This window comes from Sparus aurata, chromosome 7 (genome assembly GCF_900880675.1).
Source record: "Sparus aurata chromosome 7, fSpaAur1.1, whole genome shotgun sequence".
Taxonomy (NCBI): domain Eukaryota; kingdom Metazoa; phylum Chordata; class Actinopteri; order Spariformes; family Sparidae; genus Sparus; species Sparus aurata.
Window position 1 is genome coordinate 19,437,113 of NC_044193.1, and position 18,897 is coordinate 19,456,009.

General features: G+C 42.9%; 1 protein-coding gene across 4 annotated transcripts in view; it reads left to right on the forward strand.

Annotated features, from left to right (window-relative positions):
• rerea (arginine-glutamic acid dipeptide (RE) repeats a) overlaps positions 1-18,897 on the forward strand; it is a 135,655-nt gene that overhangs the window by 87,306 nt on the left and 29,452 nt on the right. For 3 of the 4 annotated variants that reach the window (XM_030422327.1, XM_030422330.1, XM_030422328.1), the window contains 6 exons: positions 4,303-4,408; positions 6,551-6,647; positions 8,985-9,089; positions 15,075-15,123; positions 16,623-16,747; positions 18,517-18,616. In XM_030422327.1, coding sequence (XP_030278187.1) covers positions 4,303-4,408; positions 6,551-6,647; positions 8,985-9,089; positions 15,075-15,123; positions 16,623-16,747; positions 18,517-18,616 — 582 coding nt within the window. Of the gene's footprint in view, positions 1-4,302; positions 4,409-6,550; positions 6,648-8,984; positions 9,090-12,009; positions 12,379-15,074; positions 15,124-16,622; positions 16,748-18,516; positions 18,617-18,897 lie in introns of those variants that run through there. The other variant, XM_030422331.1, reaches the window with a different exon arrangement.

Sequence of the window (18,897 nt, forward strand, 5' to 3'; positions counted from 1 at the left end):
TGAGGAAGGGAGAAAGCCGAGTGGAAAACCCTTCCAATCAGATCCATCATCTTCGTGCGTGTGTGTGTGTTTATGTGAGTGTTTGTGTGATCTTCCCAGCCAAGCTCTTCCTGCCTCCCCTCTCTAATCTTATCATGTCGGAGCAGTAGATTAGTCCTCCCAGATCCCATCTCTGCCTCCAAATGCCACAATCAGCCTTTTGTTCTTGGGCTGTGCTTACTCTCCCCTTGCGGCAGGCGAGGTGAACACTCCCACAATCCCGCCCTGTGTGCCATTTTGAGCCTCTGCCTGTCAATGTCACACCGCGACTGGCCCTGATCCGCCATACCCGAGCCTCCCCTTGCCCCTGGGGCGTTAGCTAACCAAGCTGTTAGCTCGGCAGACTGCTAGCCTGGCTGAACTGCTTGACATTCCTTGCTAACACTGAGCCGCGGCTGCTGCTCTTGTCTGTTTGACCTCCACCCTCCCTCCCCCCCGCCTCCCTCCCTCGCTCCTTTTCCTCTCTGCCGTCTCCTCTATCTGTGTGTTTGGGGATCTGTCTTTCCTTCCTTACTCCTGGCTGCCACCTCCTGAAGGAAGTCATAGATCCTGTTGCTGATGTCACCAGTGGGGGGGGGGGGAGGGCAGGAGGAGGAGGACGGGGTCACTAACAAGGTTAGCAGAGGAAGAAGAGAGTGTTTGAAAAGCAGAGAAAATAAACAGAGGTTTCCTGTTAACGAGGTGCACTGGGGGCCTGTCGTGTGGGAGCGGGAGGGTCTGGTTTTGTTTAAAGCAAAGCTCTTGTGTTACAGTGCGGGGGGGGGGGGGAGAGAGGAGGGGGAGGAATAGGGCATTAGGTTTGAGGGTTACAGGTTGCAACAACGTTCCCTTTAGTTTTGTCACAGCTCAGCTTGGCTGCGAGGCAAAGACCATATTGTAAAAAAAAAAAAGGCCACTGCAAACAGACGTGAGAAAGTAGCTGCCGCCGTGCACTCTCCCAAACACCGAAAGGTATTAAAGTTGTCATTGGCTTTTGCGCTGAAAAGCGCTGTATTGATTTCACACTCCTTTTACTTGTAAACCTGGAATTAATTCCACACTCGGTCCAATTTTTAAAGTGTATGTCGAACAGAGCTGGTTTCTTTTCACATTTAAAGCCTCTGCGTGTTAAAAGAAAAAGTCTGCCCTCTGTATTTCCCTCTCTTCCCCCCCTCAGTCTTTGTAGTGGTGTAGTCGTACACAGGGGCCCCAGCTCCAGAGTTGACTGCGCACACATGCAGCCACACAAAGAAAACTGCACAGCCATTATGGATCCAAGGGGCCAGCCACCTTTAGCGAGTCAGAGGGAGAATTAACTGACTCGCACAATGCCTGGCTTGTCTAGACAGTGATGAATGCATTGATTTTTTTATTTTTATTAATAGTGACTCACGTTGGATCTATTCTACGAGAAATGTACTTAAAAATCCTGTAGTATTTTGCCCAATGTATAACCTTTGAAGAAGAGGCCCTCCTATAATCCAACCCCTGTCTGATGAGTGTGCCCAGGAATGCCATAGGCCAGGCTGAGCCACTGGAGGGAAGGAGGTGGGGGGAGGAGGTGCCATTGTGCTCAGCCCCAAAGCATGACTCTCAGATTTATATCTCCTCAATGAATAAAGGGGTGGCCTTGTACCCTGGGGGTTTCAGTAAAGCAGGAGGAGGATAGTTGTAATTTTAAGTCTGAGGAAATGAGAAGGTCTTGCTCCTCCTACCTTAATCCAACCCTTTTCTCTCCTCTCCTCACCCCCTCTTCTCTATCTCCTTTGCTCTGCTTCCTTGCACTTTCTCTTTTTTCCCCCTCTTGTTTCATTTCTTTCTCTCAGTAGTGGGTTAGTAAGTCTTTTGGCCTCTCCGCAGCGAGCGGCATTCCCAGGGTTTAGGGCCCAGGAGGAGGGAGGGCAGGGCCATGTTTAGCCTCTGGCAGGACAGACAAAGATGGCTGCCGTTGTGCGGGGCTCAGCTCTCTACAGGCAGCATGGAATGCCTCTAATCAATTCAGCATTGTGGCTTCCCTCTTATACGTCCTCTCTCTGTTATTTTCTATGGCAGGCTTAGCAAAAACCCAGACAATACAACTAGTAGTTGGTGCGGCGAGCTTGAGCTGTCTGTCATCCCCCTTCATTTTCTCCTCGCGTTATCTACTCATTTTTCCACCCGGCGTGTTTATAGAATTGTGATAATTGAAAGCTATGCTTCACTCCCACTACGTGCTCCATATGTTGCACTCTCAGTCTTTCTCTCCGGCTCCCTCCCTCTTTTGCCTGAGAGGGCTTAACGCTGCTGTGAACAGCAATCTGCTCGGGAGAGCGGCAGCTACTCTGTAGTGACGAGGATACTGATGATAGCTGAAGTGACATTCACTCAGTCTCCTGCTTTGGTTCGTTTGGTTGGTTTGAAATAATGCAGGCTCGTGAATGAGGTGTAAAACTACGAGTGTGCGCGTCTTTTCCGCCCGCTTGTGCTTTGCTGTTTTTGCGTCAGGCTCCATGTTCCGGCTCTGTGAAAATCCCTTTGATTTAGTGGTTTTACAGGCAGAAAATGAAATGTTCAGGTAGCACACTGGCAGCGTTTACAGTCTCCTTAAACTATTAATTATGTATAAGCACTGTATAACTACACGTTCTGCTGTGGCAGGCAGCCTGTTAGTCTAGAAGGCAACACAGTGTCTATACTCTGGATAGACAAGAGGTTGGGATGGGTGGGCCAACTGCTGGGAGGGAGGGGGGGAGAAGAGGGAGGGGCATGACGTCAGTGCACACATTTCTTCACACACAGTATGGCTACGTGCTCAGGGGGTCTGTGTCTCACTCCATCAGTATGGCTCTCTGTCGAATAACAAGCAAAAGTGTGTGTGGTTGTGTGTGACGTTGTGTGCACAGTCGTCCAGGGCAGTAAATGCAGCTGACTGACTGCGTGCCAGCTGCTATGAAACACGTCCAGGCTCACTTACTCACTCATTCCTCCTGCTCCTCCTCCTCCCTGCTCAAGGTTGGAGAAAGGGAAAGAAAATGGAGAGGTGGTGGAGTGGACGATTGGAATGAGAAAGATGGAAGAGGGAGGGAGGGAGGAATGGGAAAACCAGAGGTGGGCTTGAGGGTTTAGGGAGGTGATGATTTGCTTGGCTGCGTGTGCTCAGCCTCCTCCCCAGTGACATAACAGAACAATGTACTCGAAAAGGCTTTAAATATCTTTACTCTGACCTCATGTTCCTGTCCACACACACACACACACACACACACACACACACACACACACACACACACACACACACACACACACAGATACAATTAAAGCCTGGAGAAAGAGCGGAAGTGAAACTGTCTGTCTTCGATTACATTAGACATTTTTTTCCCTTCTTCCATTTTTTCCATATGCTCATTCCCCTCTGCTCCACGGGTGGTGTCAGCGGTGGTGCAGGTGTCTCAGTCGGTTAGTGCAGTGCAGCGAGTCCCTAATAAAGATGGCTGGGGCCAATAGGATTGTTGCAGTCCAGCACCCCAGCCCTGCAGTCCCTCTAACGTTCTTTCAAACCACTGTGACGGTCAGTTGGGCTCATGCGAAGGCACAATAAATATTTCATAACATGAAATGAAAACAGTATTTTGCCCTTTTCATCCCTCACCTCAGCGCTGGCCTCAGTTTCTACCATTTTCTTCCACCCTCCCTTTTATTCCTCCCCTGTCTGTTTTTTATTGACTGGTCTTGGAAAAGCTGTCTTCTCACCTCAGTGCTGCCACTTGCTGGTCATGTAAAAGATTACAAGCCTTTTGTTGGGTTGCACTTTATCAAAAGGCCAGTGGGTGGCAGCACTTTGAGAGTGTAAAGTCAAAAGCAAGGTAAAGGGATATAGTCTCTGTGCATCAGTCAACTGTTAAAGCCCTAATAGTATATCAAATGTATTATTACTAGAGTATTGTTATTAAGTCAAAAATAGACAGAAGACTTGGTCGTAGGAGGCAGAGATTGAACATCATCCATCCCCTCTCATGGTTCCTCTCTCTCCACACTTCCTCCAATGATGGCCATCCCACTGTTTACTTTATTAAGGCTCTAAATGCTCCACAATCCCTTTTTAATTGACTCGGGCTCTCTGCATGCTTTTTAGCATCAGCCCGTGTGTGAGTCATAAACAGTGCGTCTGCACAGCTTCTCTGTTTGCCAAGAGGCAAGTCTGTGACGTCGTAATCAAACAAAATGATGTCTGTTTATCTTTGTGTGAGATCTTTTCTTCTTTTTTTTTAATCTCCTGCTCACTCGCTCTGTGTCTCCTCTGTGTTACAGAGTAAACGGGACCATCTGCTGATGAATGTGAAATGGTACTACCGCCAGTCAGAGGTGCCCGACTCTGTCTACCAGCACCTGGTGCAGGATCGCAACAATGAGAACGGTGAGGTTGCTGCACATGTGCAATTTCACAGTACACAGACACACACAGAAAGTAAATACACTTACTTGCTCTTTAACACAACACTTCTCTGCTTCACAAATACACACACACCTGCCTCAGCTCTTCAGCCTGTTGGGGGATATATAAGAACTAGCTGTGAATTGCATTTCAAACACAAACCAGAAGACGGTGTCCCAGGCAGCCCAAGCCAATCCCATGGCTCTGTGCTGTTCCCTGGGTAACGCTCCTTCAGGCCAGACAGCAGCACTGTCAAGTGTTAATAACCCGCAGTGTCATGTGGCCCTTGAGCACACACTCTCAACACCATCAGTGCCAGTGGACTCATCACACTCTAACACATACACATCTACAGGAACATAAGCACCGTCAGTGTTTTTAACAAGTGAATATTAAGTCCTGATGACGGAGAGGTCACAGAGAAAAATCAGATTTAACATGGCGTCTAGTAGTTGGAATAATCAGTTGATGAAGAAGGAGTTAGATTTTTTTTTTTTTTTCAAAATAGCCTTTGCTGAGCTACATATCACTGTACTCTATTGTGTAATACTTAATTAAGAAAATCATAAACACATTCTTGAAAACGGCTGCATAATGAAAAAAAATGTTTGCAATTATTGTGACAGATACTACAATTGTGATAAAATTCACAAACGGTGGAAATGATCATTACAGCATCATCATTTCATTTAAACTGAAAAACCTGTTAAAGTCATAATGATGTGACGTTTGTCTTCTCACATCTAGAGAACAGCATTTAACATTTCTGCACCACAACAACACTTTATTACAATACTCTTTCTCACACACTTTACATTTCATGAAAGAAATTGAAGTTTCTGTGATTTGGATGTTGTATTTGGCCATACTATGAAATTGATATCATGATTTAGAGCACTGCTCTTGTTTAATAAGCCATCACATAGTTGTATGTAATGGCTTTATTGAACAAGAACAAAGCTTGTAACTCTCTAAATTGAGTGAGGTTTCCAGCTTTCCTTCAACGTGTAATTTCTTAATTGGTTACTAAAATTCATAATTTATATTTCCTCAATCCTTCTTTATTACATGAATTGTTGTCCCAAAGGTGTTGACTTAAAAGTGTTAGAACGGTCAGCTACTTACAACAGCTATCTATGGACCATTTGTTTATGTACATTCTGCATTTGTATTTAGTATTTATTAGGTGCATTGCTCTTACAAATGCTTCCATGCGACATCTGTTTACTCAGTCTCACATTAGAGCTGCAACTAACGTTCATTACTTGACTTGGTCTTTAAAATGTCTGGAAATTTAGATCAGCCCAAGATGACATCCATAAATGCTTTGGCATGTCCGCAGCCACAAGATATTCAGTTTACTGTCATAGAGGAGTAAATAAATCATCAAATATTCACATTAAAGAAGCTGGAATTACACTTTTTTTCTTAAAGTGTTACTCAAACCCATTTATAAATAAGTTGGCTATTAATGTAATAGTTGACAACTAATCAGTTATTGTTGCAGCTCTACAATACACACTCTCACCTGTTGAAACGTCCTGTTAGCAGTTCTTGTCAGCCAGCAAACCTTTTTCCTCAGTTAATAACTTGTGTCAGAGGAGGGACTTAAGTTAAGTTAGTCATGGAGGCTATGAACCAGACATTTCGTGTGCTGTACCCTCCAGAGAAAGCTTCAGTGCAGCGTGGCGCTCCTCTATCTGCAGCTTGTCCTTGCAGCAGGGACTCAGGATTATTAGAATTGATGTCACAAGGCCGGAGCGCGGTGGCCACAGCACGCCTCAACTCGGGTCATTTGTCAACGACTAGAGCCGGCTATTCCTGGTGCTGCTGATGCGCCTTAACCCCCGGAAGGGTCATTTCACTTGAGAACTGAACATTATGTCCTCTCCTCGGGGGACCACACTTTATTGGCTTTATTGAATTATGTGGCATAATATTGACCTCCGCAGAGGTACTTGTTACTTGAGTGTACGCAGAACTGTGCTCGTGATTTCATTAGTGAGTTCAAACAACCCAAACTACTTTATCTCTGTTTACTCTTTGTCAGAGATTAATGAATGTCTTTACCATTTTACATAATGTAGATCTGTATTCAAGGACAACTGTGTTTTTCTTCTTTAGACTCTGGCCGGGAGCTGGTTATCACAGACCCGGTGGTCAGGAGTCGAGAACTCTTCATCTCCGACTATGTGGACACTTATCACGCTGCTGCTCTCAGGTAAACAAAACACTAACACACACATATATACAGGCTCACACACAACAACTGGGAGCGTTATATTATTATCTGTGGCAGAAAATAGAAGCCGAAGTTTCCCACAGGTTTCTGTTATCTGCCCCCAAAGGTCCAGGAACATCGTAGCTGGCAAGATTGCAACGCTCGCATTTATAGCACAGCACCCCCGTTACACCACCCAGTTTATATTTGTGGTGTTTTGTTGCATTCGCCTGTTGAGTTCACAGTTGTGGCCTATTTTTAATCTGTGAACAATCCCAGTTCTGTGGCTCTGAAAATTATTTCTTCAACTAGTGTTTTAGTTTTATTACTGTATGGCAAAATGCATTTTATTTTGTGACACCAAATACTGTTCTATAACACTCAAACAGACTAATGAGTAACACCATCTGTGTTTTAATGGTTACACAACTTTTGTAAAATACTCGCCTACTTTGATCTAGATTCAGTAGACAGAATATTGACTCTTAACTGTAATAGGCTATATGTATTGTGGGTATTGGGATGTCGATTCTAAATCGAAAATCGATCAAAATGAACTTTCACCGATGATCATCGAAATCTAAAGCAGGCTCTGTGATTCACCCAGTATTTGTTTCTCCACCCATACTTGCCTGGGTCTAAAAGAAAAATGAAAAAAAAAAAACAATACTTCAAAGATGACACAGCTAGCTTACAGTTGCCTGCAGCTGCACTCCCAGACTCTTATCAAATGTGTATGAAGACGATCACCTTAGTACTGGAACTCCGACAGCGTAGGAGATGTTTTTTTCTCTGGGATCCTTCATCGATTTGTCAAACAGAAGGGTTTACTCTGAACAGATTAGGAAAACCGAACAGAGTTTCTTCCTATTGTTGAATCCCTAAAGGGTGGTAATTTTTGTTGACCTCTGACATATTTATTTTTGGTTTATATTGATTGGACTTACCTAACCACCTGCAGAAAAAGCCAACAGGATAAAGTCCAGGATCTTTTCAAATAAGATTTTTTTTTAAATGTAAATAACAATTTAATGTACATAGCAACTTGCTACGACATACCAAAAAATGAAAGAGTCACAGTGGCAATTGCAGATATACATTTAGACAACAGTAAAGTGTAACACAGGGAGACAAAAAAGTAAAACCTAAATAGTTAAACAGATGAAATCATCTGAATCAGGTGTCAAAAAGTAGCTTAATACAAATGTGTTTTCAGTGACAGTTGTTTTTTCTAGTCTAACTACCGTGTCAGTGCTGAAAAAAAACAATGTTAGATGATATACAGTGTCAGCATGGTAATAGTTATATATTACTGCTATGGTTTAAAGAAACCACAGTGTCACATTTATCAAGCACTCAAAAGTAAAATAATACAACAGGCCTTGCTGCTGTGAGCAGGTGTGCCAGGAATACACCATATGTGTAAATATGCAAAGCCTTAAATGAGACACATGTCTCATGCTGTCTTACATTAAAACACTGATTGAAATTGCTGTGCATTACCTCCCCCATACACACACCTGCCGATGAGCCTCTGATGGTAGTCGCATTCTCTGTGCTTAATGTCAGGAGAAAGGAATACAGGCTCAGTCGTTTCCCTTCTTTCTGTGTTCCTGCTTCTGAGTCTTTCCATTCCTGTCTGACCACCCCTCCCACCTCTCCCACTTCCCCTTTTTCTTTAACCAAAACCATGTGTGAGCAGCCAAAGCCATGTCTCCCAGAAACCACTGATTTCAGGGCAAATTAGCTTCAGCGTCTCCTACACAAGGCACCCTTTGATTTGACTTATTCTCCAGGCTTTAGATAAACGAGAGGGAATTCCAGTGGGATGCTGTAATGCCGCAGCTCTCCGAAGACAGCCCTCCTTAGCGCCCTTTAATCTTTTCAGGGGGAGGAAGATACAGTTTCTCTGTGAGGCAGCCCAGCTCCATATGCCTGTGATGTCTTTTATTTTGATAGACCGAGACACCAGAGTGCTGGAAACAGGAAATGGTATCAAGATGTGGTCAGAGCCTCAGCTCACTGGGGGGTCATCGTGTTGGGAGGGGAGACGCACAGGTTGAGTTCCTGTCCAGATCTCCCATGCCTCAGCTGCAGTAGACGGAGCCAGGCTGACAGGTTCAGCCGGTGTTTACGGGTTCAGTAGCCAGAGCCTGATGTCTCGCCGCAAAGTCAGCAGGCGGTGACAGGCACGAGATGCCTGCTGCTGTATTTGTCAACTCCAACAGATGAACACCCCAAGAGCTTGTAATTAGGGCGATGTGTGCTCCTGCTAGGCTATCACTTTGTCACGTAGCTGTTGTTGTTGTCTAATAAAGCCTGTCTTCTCTCTTACAGGGGTAAATGCAACATTTCCCACTTCTCCGACATTTTTGCTGCCAGGGAGTTCAAAGCCCGAATCGACTCCTTTTTCTATATCCTTGGATATAACCCAGAGACCAGGTGAGGAGCTTTCTGTCCACTCAGTTCCACTGATACACCACCCTTACTTATCTTCTTACTGGCCAGAAATGTTTTGTCGTCTAATCAGTTGTTTTTTGCCCATAAAATGTGAGGAAATGGTTGAAAAATGCCCACTTTAATTCACAAGGTGACGTCTTCAATGGTACATGTTTAAACTGGACAGTAAAAAAGTTTAATAAGATATAAATATGGAACTAAATTACACCATGAAAACACAAAAACATTAATCACATCAATGTGAGCAGTGCGCATTGATCTTATTGACTGATGAGAGTCAGTGAAAAATTAAACCAATTAAAGACAAACTTTGAGCCCATATTGTCCAATGAATGGAGACGTAGAGACATCCTCACCTTGATGATGTTGCACTCAAAGTCGTCTCAGCAGATTTTCTAATCTGTGTTGTCTCCATACCTCCACAGCGTAAAGATGCTAAGCAACAGACCTAATGTCATGTTCTATATGTAATGTTATATATGTAATGTTCTATATATTCAGATCCAAGGCCTTGGATTTTTGCAACTTAATATTTAAAAAAAATTACCTAATACAACCAAGATAGAAATAAACATTGTTCGAAAGCACCAAAAGGCAAATTCAAACTTTAATCACATACAGCTATCAGGCGATGTTTGCTTTTTTTGCCATCGAAAAGCAGTAGCATAAATGCAAATATCATCATTAGGTTGTCAAAACACAACAAACCTTGACGTGACAGTTCAGAACATCACCCAGATTTACATTGTTACAAACCCACAAGAACACGATATGCAAGCCAAACCCCTGAAACATAAGAGCCACAATCACATCAACAAAACAAACAACGAAAAACACCAACTAAACAAACAAGACTAGTCAAAAAACAAACCAGAGGCATAAACACAACTCACATGTGTGCATTTTGTTTGACAGGATATGAACAACTCATTTTCAGTTTCATTGTATATGAGCTTTGTGTTTATTTGGCTCTGGTTACACAGTCTAATGATGCTCTCTGCTCATTACTGCTGTCAATGTTATCAGCGCACAAAGAATGGTCCTAATGTGGTGTAATTATGGAGACTGAGCTTGTGGGAAACCCCCACGGCTTTCTAATTGTTTGGGCGTTTGTTGATATTTGTCAAATTACATGTCAAGCTTGAACTACTGACCTTTCATGTTAAAATTAAGATTAGAATGAAAAAACTTGTCTACTGCTCATCGGTGGTGTTTAAATTCACTTGTTTGATCGTGATGAAGTGCACGTGTCACATTGAGAAAGGAAAACGTGAACAATGACAGCTGAATTCCATTAAGCTGGGTTGTGATGCTGGTGTTGGTGTGCTCAAATACTTTTGAGTTTTCATTTTAAAAAAAGGATTTCTTATAAGATGTACTTGGTACACCTGCTCATCTGGCTGCTTATGAAACTACATTACATTTAATTTAGAGATCTGCAGACACCGTTTTTTTCCTTCTCGATATGATTCTGATCATTCTGAGACTGTTAGTATCGACCAATATGAGTTCCAATCGAATACCAGTGTGTAGAGAAAAAAAAGGGATTTTATTCTTATTTTTGAACAGGCGTATACTTTTCCAGCATTTAAGGCAGTATTCGAGGCCTTACCAATACTGGCATTGCAGTGATAGATGGTGGAATGAACGGTTATCATACCATGGTATGTTAATTAGCTCATCTAGGGTATTAAATTGGACTGTATCAGTGTTAACAAATATACAAACTTTGTTAGTTTATAGTTCTAGTTAATGTCAAGTTTCATGTCAGTCTGAACATAATATTTTGGGAAATTATATTCAAGTATTGGTTAGGGCTTGCAGTATCTGCATTCAGCATGTGGACACAGAAAATGTTATACTTACAGAGTTATACACATTGTATTACTTCAAGTACAGGAATACAATTATAGCAACATTAAGTTCATTACATCTACACAAACAGAAAAATAAAAGAACAACAACACAGAGAAAGAACAAAACAAAAACAAAGAAGAAGAATGATCTTGGTTTACAAACAGATAATGGTTCATATGCACTACATATTGTGCGTATATGTAACATACATACACGCATAAATGTGCACATGCATATGTAAACATTCATATATTTATGAAAGCATACACATACACTACATGAATATATACATGCAAAAGAAAGAGGAGTCTTTTTGAAATGTTTCCTGGCCCAAGAAACAGTCTGAACAGATGAGTTGTCTCTTTTCAGCCTTTGTAATACACTACTCAGAATGAGTTAGAGATATTTTAGTGTTTCACTTTATTTTGTTTATTTTGTGACATATCTGAATGTTTAGTTTGTGTTTGTGAATGTTTCCCCCAAAATGAATACATTACATTTCATTTGACTTTTATTGCACATCCATGCACATTCATATATGCACCATATATCCCCAACACCCCTGACTCATTTTGAGTGGTGTTGCGTGTAGTGAGATTGTGTTGGGTACCAGCAGACATTTTGTCCAGTGGATTTCAGTGTCCTAACTTGTTTTCCTACAGTAGAATGGTGAATATTATCCCTCTCTATATATATATTAGATTTATGTGAATATCTAAACATCAAATTCTTACTTGCAAGGTTTCATTTACCCCTTGCATCATTCATGTTTTGTCTAAAGGACTTGTGGGACATGCTGGTTGATTATTGCACGTGATGATCAGGCTCAATTGGTGACGAACTCCCACTGTTATTGTCTATTGGTGGTGTTTGGAGATCCTCACGTGTGTGACAGCTGTCCTTGTTATTGGCACCTTCGTGTTGCCGGTTGGGAACCCCCTCCTTCAGAGCCCTGCTGCTCAGCCACCCTCCTCCTCCTCCTCCGCTCCGCTCGTTTGGTATTCTGAGCGGGCTGTCTGCAGCCTTTGCAATTTCACTCTTGTTTATTATGGCGCAGACATACGAGGAGAGATGAATTCCGTGTCGTGCATGCGTGTCTGCCTCCCGCCTGCCTCTCTGCGTGCGTGTGTGCGCGCTGGTGTGAGGTCGCAGCACATGCTCAGTAGTGTCTGTGGAGGAGCGAGCCGAGCTTGCGACGCTGTACGTGCAGGCTGAGGTCACAGCACAAGCTCAGTGAACACCTCTCCGGGAGCGAGTGCGTGGTTCTCCATTTTGAGCACCTAGAAATAGGTGGGAGAGGGGAGGAAAAAAAAGGGGGGGAGTTCAATCCAACGAGCGTCTCACACAACACAGTGTCAGCACCCAAACCTTAGGGCTCGATGTCAGAAATGGACGATCTGTTCAGCCCCAGGAGGTAGGTGGTCTGCGCTCATGTTCTCGTGCTGCTTTCTCGCTTGCTGTCGGCGCGTCTCGTTCGGTCCGGACAAAAACAAGCGTGCCGATGTGTGCGAGCTGTCTGCGTCGCCGCCGTCATGTCTGTTGTCTGTGTTTGTGTCGGGGACGAGGGAGAGCGAATGTGTGCACATTGTGTCAGCGGCAGGAGGATCGAGCAGCAGACAGGCTGTCATCGCAGAGAACGGAGCGCTACGCGTTTATTGTGCTGCCATAATGGAAAGGCTGATGTGTCACACCTTTATCAACACGCTCTCCGGCGCATGCATGGTGTTTGCGACGCATCTGTTAGCTAATTGTGCTTTTATGACGCTTATAAGAGCCGCTTAAAAGCCGCCGTGGCTCCATTTTGCAGCTCCTGTTTACAACCGGGTCGACATGGCGCACGGAGCTCCGCCGGCTCCTCCGCTCCTCGGCGATCAGCTGCCATGTGTCCACGCGGCTCGTCACGCAACCTAAACACCACCGAGTCGGGTTTGTTTTTGCCGTGCTGCAATTATGTCAGTGTGCCACAGTCTCGCGCAGCGATTGGCTGAAATTGATGGAGGGGGGGCGGGGCCACCCTTGATTGCACGCTCTCACACACAGAAAGTTGACCAGACTGTCACGTTGCTGTTTGGGTTTAATAAGTAATCCTGTAATCATTTGACAATACTGTGTACTAATGCTGAGTTAACTGTGAACGTGTGTGTGTGTGTGTGTGTGTGTGTGTGTGTGTGTGTGCTGTTAGGCAGCAAGCCTTGTGCAGCTTGTTAGAGGAAAATTAACCCATTATTAACAAGAAGTCAGATAAGTTTGAGATGAAGCCTTTCAAATCTTCAGCGAGAGACAGAAGATGAAAACACTAGTCTCCTTTCTTTTAAAAAAAAAAAAACAAAACAAAAAAAAAAACACCATCAGTATTTTTATTGGATCTTTTCCTAGCATTAACGCGGTCTCTGCTTTTATCACATCCTTCCAAATATTGTTGCTCAAGTGTGCGTGCAGCCTTTATGGAAACTCCTGAGAGCTCCCCGCTGCTAGACATCTGTATTCTGCCTCCTCTCTCAGGGACCTGTGCAAGCATTCCAGCTCGAATGTCTGCTCCCAGGTATTTGCCTGAGTAAAACACGGCTGTCCTCAAGACTCTGCCGTTTGTTCTCATTCTGCTGCACCGGCGCTCATTTGTCATCCTTACAGCCTCCTGCCAAAACCTGGCCCGACTGCACATCGTCAGGGAACGCGTTTGTAGAACTTTATCTCAGCCGGCAATGCAGACCAGAGTCACGCTCGCACAGTTCGTTCAACATTTTTCTTAGTTAGTGGGACCACATGCGGACATTCAGCATTGTAGACATAAAGGAAAACGAATCAAAGTAGTTGTTTTTCTAGCTAGATCTGTGCTACTCACTCGTAATAATGATAATAATAATCCAACTTTCAGGCAAAGAATGGCACAGGAAACACTGCTTAAAGTAGGCCTCAAGTGTTACGAAGTCGTTATGAAACCTTTTAAAACATAGTCTGAAGGGCCAATGACGCAGGAAACGACCATATTTTATCTTTATCAGTACCGTTCCTCGCTCTGGTCTCTCGTGGTCGACCAAATTCTGATCGCTCTAGCTTTTATGTTGTCGTCTGCTGAGAGTGTTTGTGTTTCGATGTGTTCTGGAGCAGCAGACGGTCCTGGCAGGCCTGGGGTCATTTACCACAGCTGAAATTCTGTTTTTTTGTTTTTCTGGCCCGTGTTGACACGGTCCGTGCCAGTGCTTCTGTCAGCCATAGTTCACGACAGTATATGGATTACTGTCTGAGAGGAGGAGGAGGAGGAGGAGGAGGAGGAGGAGGTCTGTTAGGAAGGAGCAGAATATGTAGCTGTTGTTGGGTTTAGCGGTTAGAGGACTGTAAAGAGACCAGGCGGGCTGTGGCCTCTCAGGTTTCCGCCAGGTCTCCGTGATGGAGTGCGAGCTTCTCCGGGTGCAAATCACGCTGACAGATTCTGGGCCGCCCCGCGCTCGCCTGTATGAAAATCGGGACTGTTACCTAGGCAACAGGGGGAATGGCTTTTCAAAAGGAACATCTTGTCATTTTCTTTAATCCACTGCAGCTGGAGATCCGAACACTATTATTAAATTGCAGTTGCTATGGCTACCAACATTTGTACCGGCAGCCGTTTCAGAGGCTCTCGCCCTGCATATCCAGAGCCAGCTCCCCCACCACCACCACCTCCTCCTCCTTCTCCTCCTCCTCTTCCTCCTCCTCCTCCTCCTCCTCCTTTTAGGGGATTCTGTTTTATTGCTGCATCCACAATATCAGGCCTGCAAATGTGCCCCGCTCAGCTCACTATGCAGCAGAGAATATTCTCCTGAAATCTTTATTTGCTATTCAAAAGAGAACAATGTACTTTTTCCTCACGTGACTTGAAGATTTCTACAACAGAGAACAAAGCTTGTGTCCCCCCTCACTGTATTAGATCGTGTCCAGGTCAATAATTGTCAGTTTTCTGACATTTTCTTTGTAGCCTTAGTCCCTTCTGACACCCAGTTGTGACTTTATAGTCTTTGCAATGGTTCAGCATATTCAACAGGCGCTACGCTGACAGAATTTTTTTCTAGCCAGCTTTGAAATGTTGCCAAGAAAATATTGTGTTTCAATCTGCTTTTCTTTGTCTCTTCTCAGGCGACTAAACAGCACACAAGGGGAAATCCGAGTGGGACCCAGTCACCAAGTAAGTCATTTTACAGCACACCATCAGCCGGTGAACAATTCCTCTCTCAATCTCATAAATGCCATTTAGTCTGATTCATTATACGGCTTTATCCCTCAAGATAACTAAATCCAAACAAGATGTGCAGTGGCCCAATAATGTGTTTCCATTCAGGTTTAACACAAAGTTTCCAACAAAATAACTGACGCTGCTGAAAATTACAAGCTAATTTGGTCTTCACTGCAGTCCTGTTCTTATGTTGGATGATTATATATGTTGTCAGATCTGCACCAAGATGAGAACTTTTTTTCAATTTTATAATGCAGTAAAAAACAATGTCTGGTTTCATTTATATTTACAAAATTCCCAGTGAAGTTAACTGTCTCATTGCTCTGATGTCATTACGGAAAATAAAGTCTGTTGTTAAAAATATCCTTCTTCAAATCTTCAAAAATGTGATTCTTTTTCTCCCTGAAGTTGGTCCATCAGCCCCAAAATTCAGATAACAGTTGGGCTATAGTTTGCATTAATTTTGCATGATAACTTACAGTAACATTTGCATCTGCCAGCCTGTGAAACTGCACTCTTGCGTCGTGTAATAACTGTGTATATCCACACACACAAATTAGCTTGAGTTTGAATACTACAGCTGGACTGATTCTTGAATTCTTGGGTCGATGCCAATATTAGCAGGTGGAGGCACGATATTTTACAGTTTAACAATAAATGTAATTGTCCAAAACAACATCAGTGCATTGAAACCATAAACTTCACTGGTAAGTTAAGTTTTAAGATGATATACTAAGCATCTTTGTTTTTTATGTTCTATGAAAAAAAAAAAAAAAAGGTTATCGTATTGGTGCACATCGGACAACAAACATGCTAAGGGCCAACCGTAAGGTTTTTTCATGTCGAATACCGATTATTAGTACTTAAGGGGACCGAGTAAAAATGAACGTGTTAGTTTCAAAATAAGTAAAATTTACTCATGTACTGTACTGAGGTGCAATTTTAAGGTATTTTACTTACTTTACTGACTTTGTCACTGGGTGACTGCAGACAGAGGAAGGATCAGGCTCAGATTTACACATTTTTAAAATAAATGTATTTTACGGTCAATCTGACAAGAAAAAAAATTCGTTCTCCAATATGTCTTTGATTTGCCAACATTAGACGATAATGAAAGCTGACTGATATATTGGTCGGCTCTAAAAAAGTACATCAGGAAGCCATTAATGTTTCCACTGTGTGTCCATCTATAAACCAAACAAACAAAAACACTGAGCATCTTGAAAGATGAGTTCATCTGCAGTGCTTCATCATAGAAATCCATCCAAGTGTCGCAGTTCTGTGTCGTGTTAAGATATCGAATCACTGCGACAGTAACTTGTCGCCCCTTCTGCCACCCAGTGAAGAGTTGATGACAGGGGGTTGAAAGCTGATATTTCTTCAAGCTTGCGTCTATTTGTAGTGTGACACCATCTGTCCCTCTCCTTCCCCTTCTCCCTGAAACTAATTAGGCCAAGCTCCCAGAGCTGCAGCCTTTCCCCTCTCCTGGTGGCCAGGCTGTGACCGAGAATGAGGAGCTGGTCTGGATGCCCGGGGTCAATGACTGTGATCTTCTCATGTACCTCAGAGCCGCAAGGTGAGCCCGGAGAAACACACAGCTCAGTTCAAGGGAACACTAACACCAATAAGGTCAAAGATTACATAGAATGAATATGTAGCACCAAACTTTCCCCCCTAATCACTGTATTGATTTCAGAGTATTGTTATAAAAATTCAGCTCTTAATGACATACGGACCTTAAAGGACCGCTGAGGCGTTCACTCTCGACCCATGAACCTGTTTGAAGCCAAAAATCAGTCAAATCAAATGTCTGTAAATGTTTGTCATCCCAGGAGTGGTATTTTAATGCTACTTACTAATGTTACACTTCATCAGGTGTTGTGTCATGGGATGAAATCCTTCATCAGTGCTCCCTGAGATGCTGTTACAGTGAAAGTGATACGTGTTAACAGGTTTCTATGTTCCGTTGATGTCAGAGGCCCGGTCATCATTAATCACCACCTGTCACAATGACAGTCGTAGAAATTCTGTCAAGTCTTTATTTAACCATCATGTTTATATTTGATTGCTTACCAGTATTTCAGAGATTTATATTATGTTGTATTTTTGTATATACTCTGAATTACAATGCACTTTGAAGATTTTAAAAGTTGTTCTTCTATCTGGCACAAGCATACAGAGAGCATCACGTGTGCTTTTTGATATGACGAATCATTGCTTTGACCATAGTGTAGTAAACATTTTTGTTCATGTGTGTATAACATGTTTATGAGACATGAGGTTCACTGTAGGAGAGGAGACCTAGAGTTACGAGAAAAGGCCTCTGGTGGTTGCTACATCAGCTTCTGCTACCATAATATAATCTGCCTCTTGTTTTTTCTACTCATTAACAAATCATCTGATGTATAAAACATCTGAGATGGACCCAGGAAAAAGGCCAAACACAATATCCTAAAGCCCAATGTGAGCAATCCAAAAACCCAAATTATTCAGTTGACTTGGAATAAGACCAAGAAGACCTGGAAAGGCATCAAATTGTCACAAGCATCAACATGTTGGCATGTTTACTTTTGAATTAACAGCATATTTGCCGATATATTTTTCTGTCAAATAATCCTTCAATAAATAGACTAATGTTGCAGCGCTGCTCTGTTTGTTACCAAGCTATCTAGTTTATACATTTCTTACCAAGCTTTCCATAAACCTGTACCCCGATTTGAATAGTTTGCCATTTTGTCACACTCTGTTTCATTTCATGAAGACACATCAGTAGCCATATTACAGCGGCAGCAGTGGTTTCTTGTCTGTATACCTGAAAGAAGTCATTTGCAAATGGCTGTCAACATTTTTACATGTTTCTAAAGAGGGTGAAATCTTTTAAGGTGACTCTTTTCCACAGTGTTCTTTAGTGGTATTTATATTGAAATTTCAAGTAAATTCTTTTTTTTTAACAGACAGTTTAATTTCATATGTACAGAATGTTCATTTAAGGGCTCATTGCGCACACATGCATACTTGCTGTGTGCAGTTTTGTTTTGAATAAAACTCAGAAAGACTCACTTACATGTGATGTGCATTGTTTTTTGGAAACATGATTCGTGATATACTACTCTAGAAGTGTATGATTAAAGTTTGCTTTAAAAAGCAAACAAGAATCTCAATAAATCATTATATCCAACCACAAAAGATTTTGAATCGGTACCCAGGTGATTGGGATACGTATCAAATAGGCAGAGTGGCATATGCCCCCAGCCCTAATCTTTACTATACCTGTGAGACATGATTAAAATGACATGAGACGTGATTCTGTGGCTGCTTTTAATGTTATGTGTGTTGTGTCTACAGGAGCATGGCTGCCTTTGCAGGGATGTGTGACGGAGGCTCAACAGAAGACGGGTGTTTAGCAGCCTCTCGAGATGACACTACATTAAATGCACTTAACACTGTAAGTAACCACGTAACAAGTTTAAACACTTGAAATGACGTGTGCAAGATAGAAAAATGGCAGTCCATCGAAGTCTCACAATAAAACACTGGGTTTGAACTCCATAGTGGTTTTTTTTGTTTGTTTTTTTTTAAGCTATGATGCAGCTCCACAGTGATGGGCAATGATAAAGCCCCCGAGCCAGTAGAATAGCCCCCTGTAGTAAACCCAGCCTCTGAGGCTCACAGTACATTAGGGCATAATGAGAGATTTGTCCCTCACATTGATAATGAATACCGAGG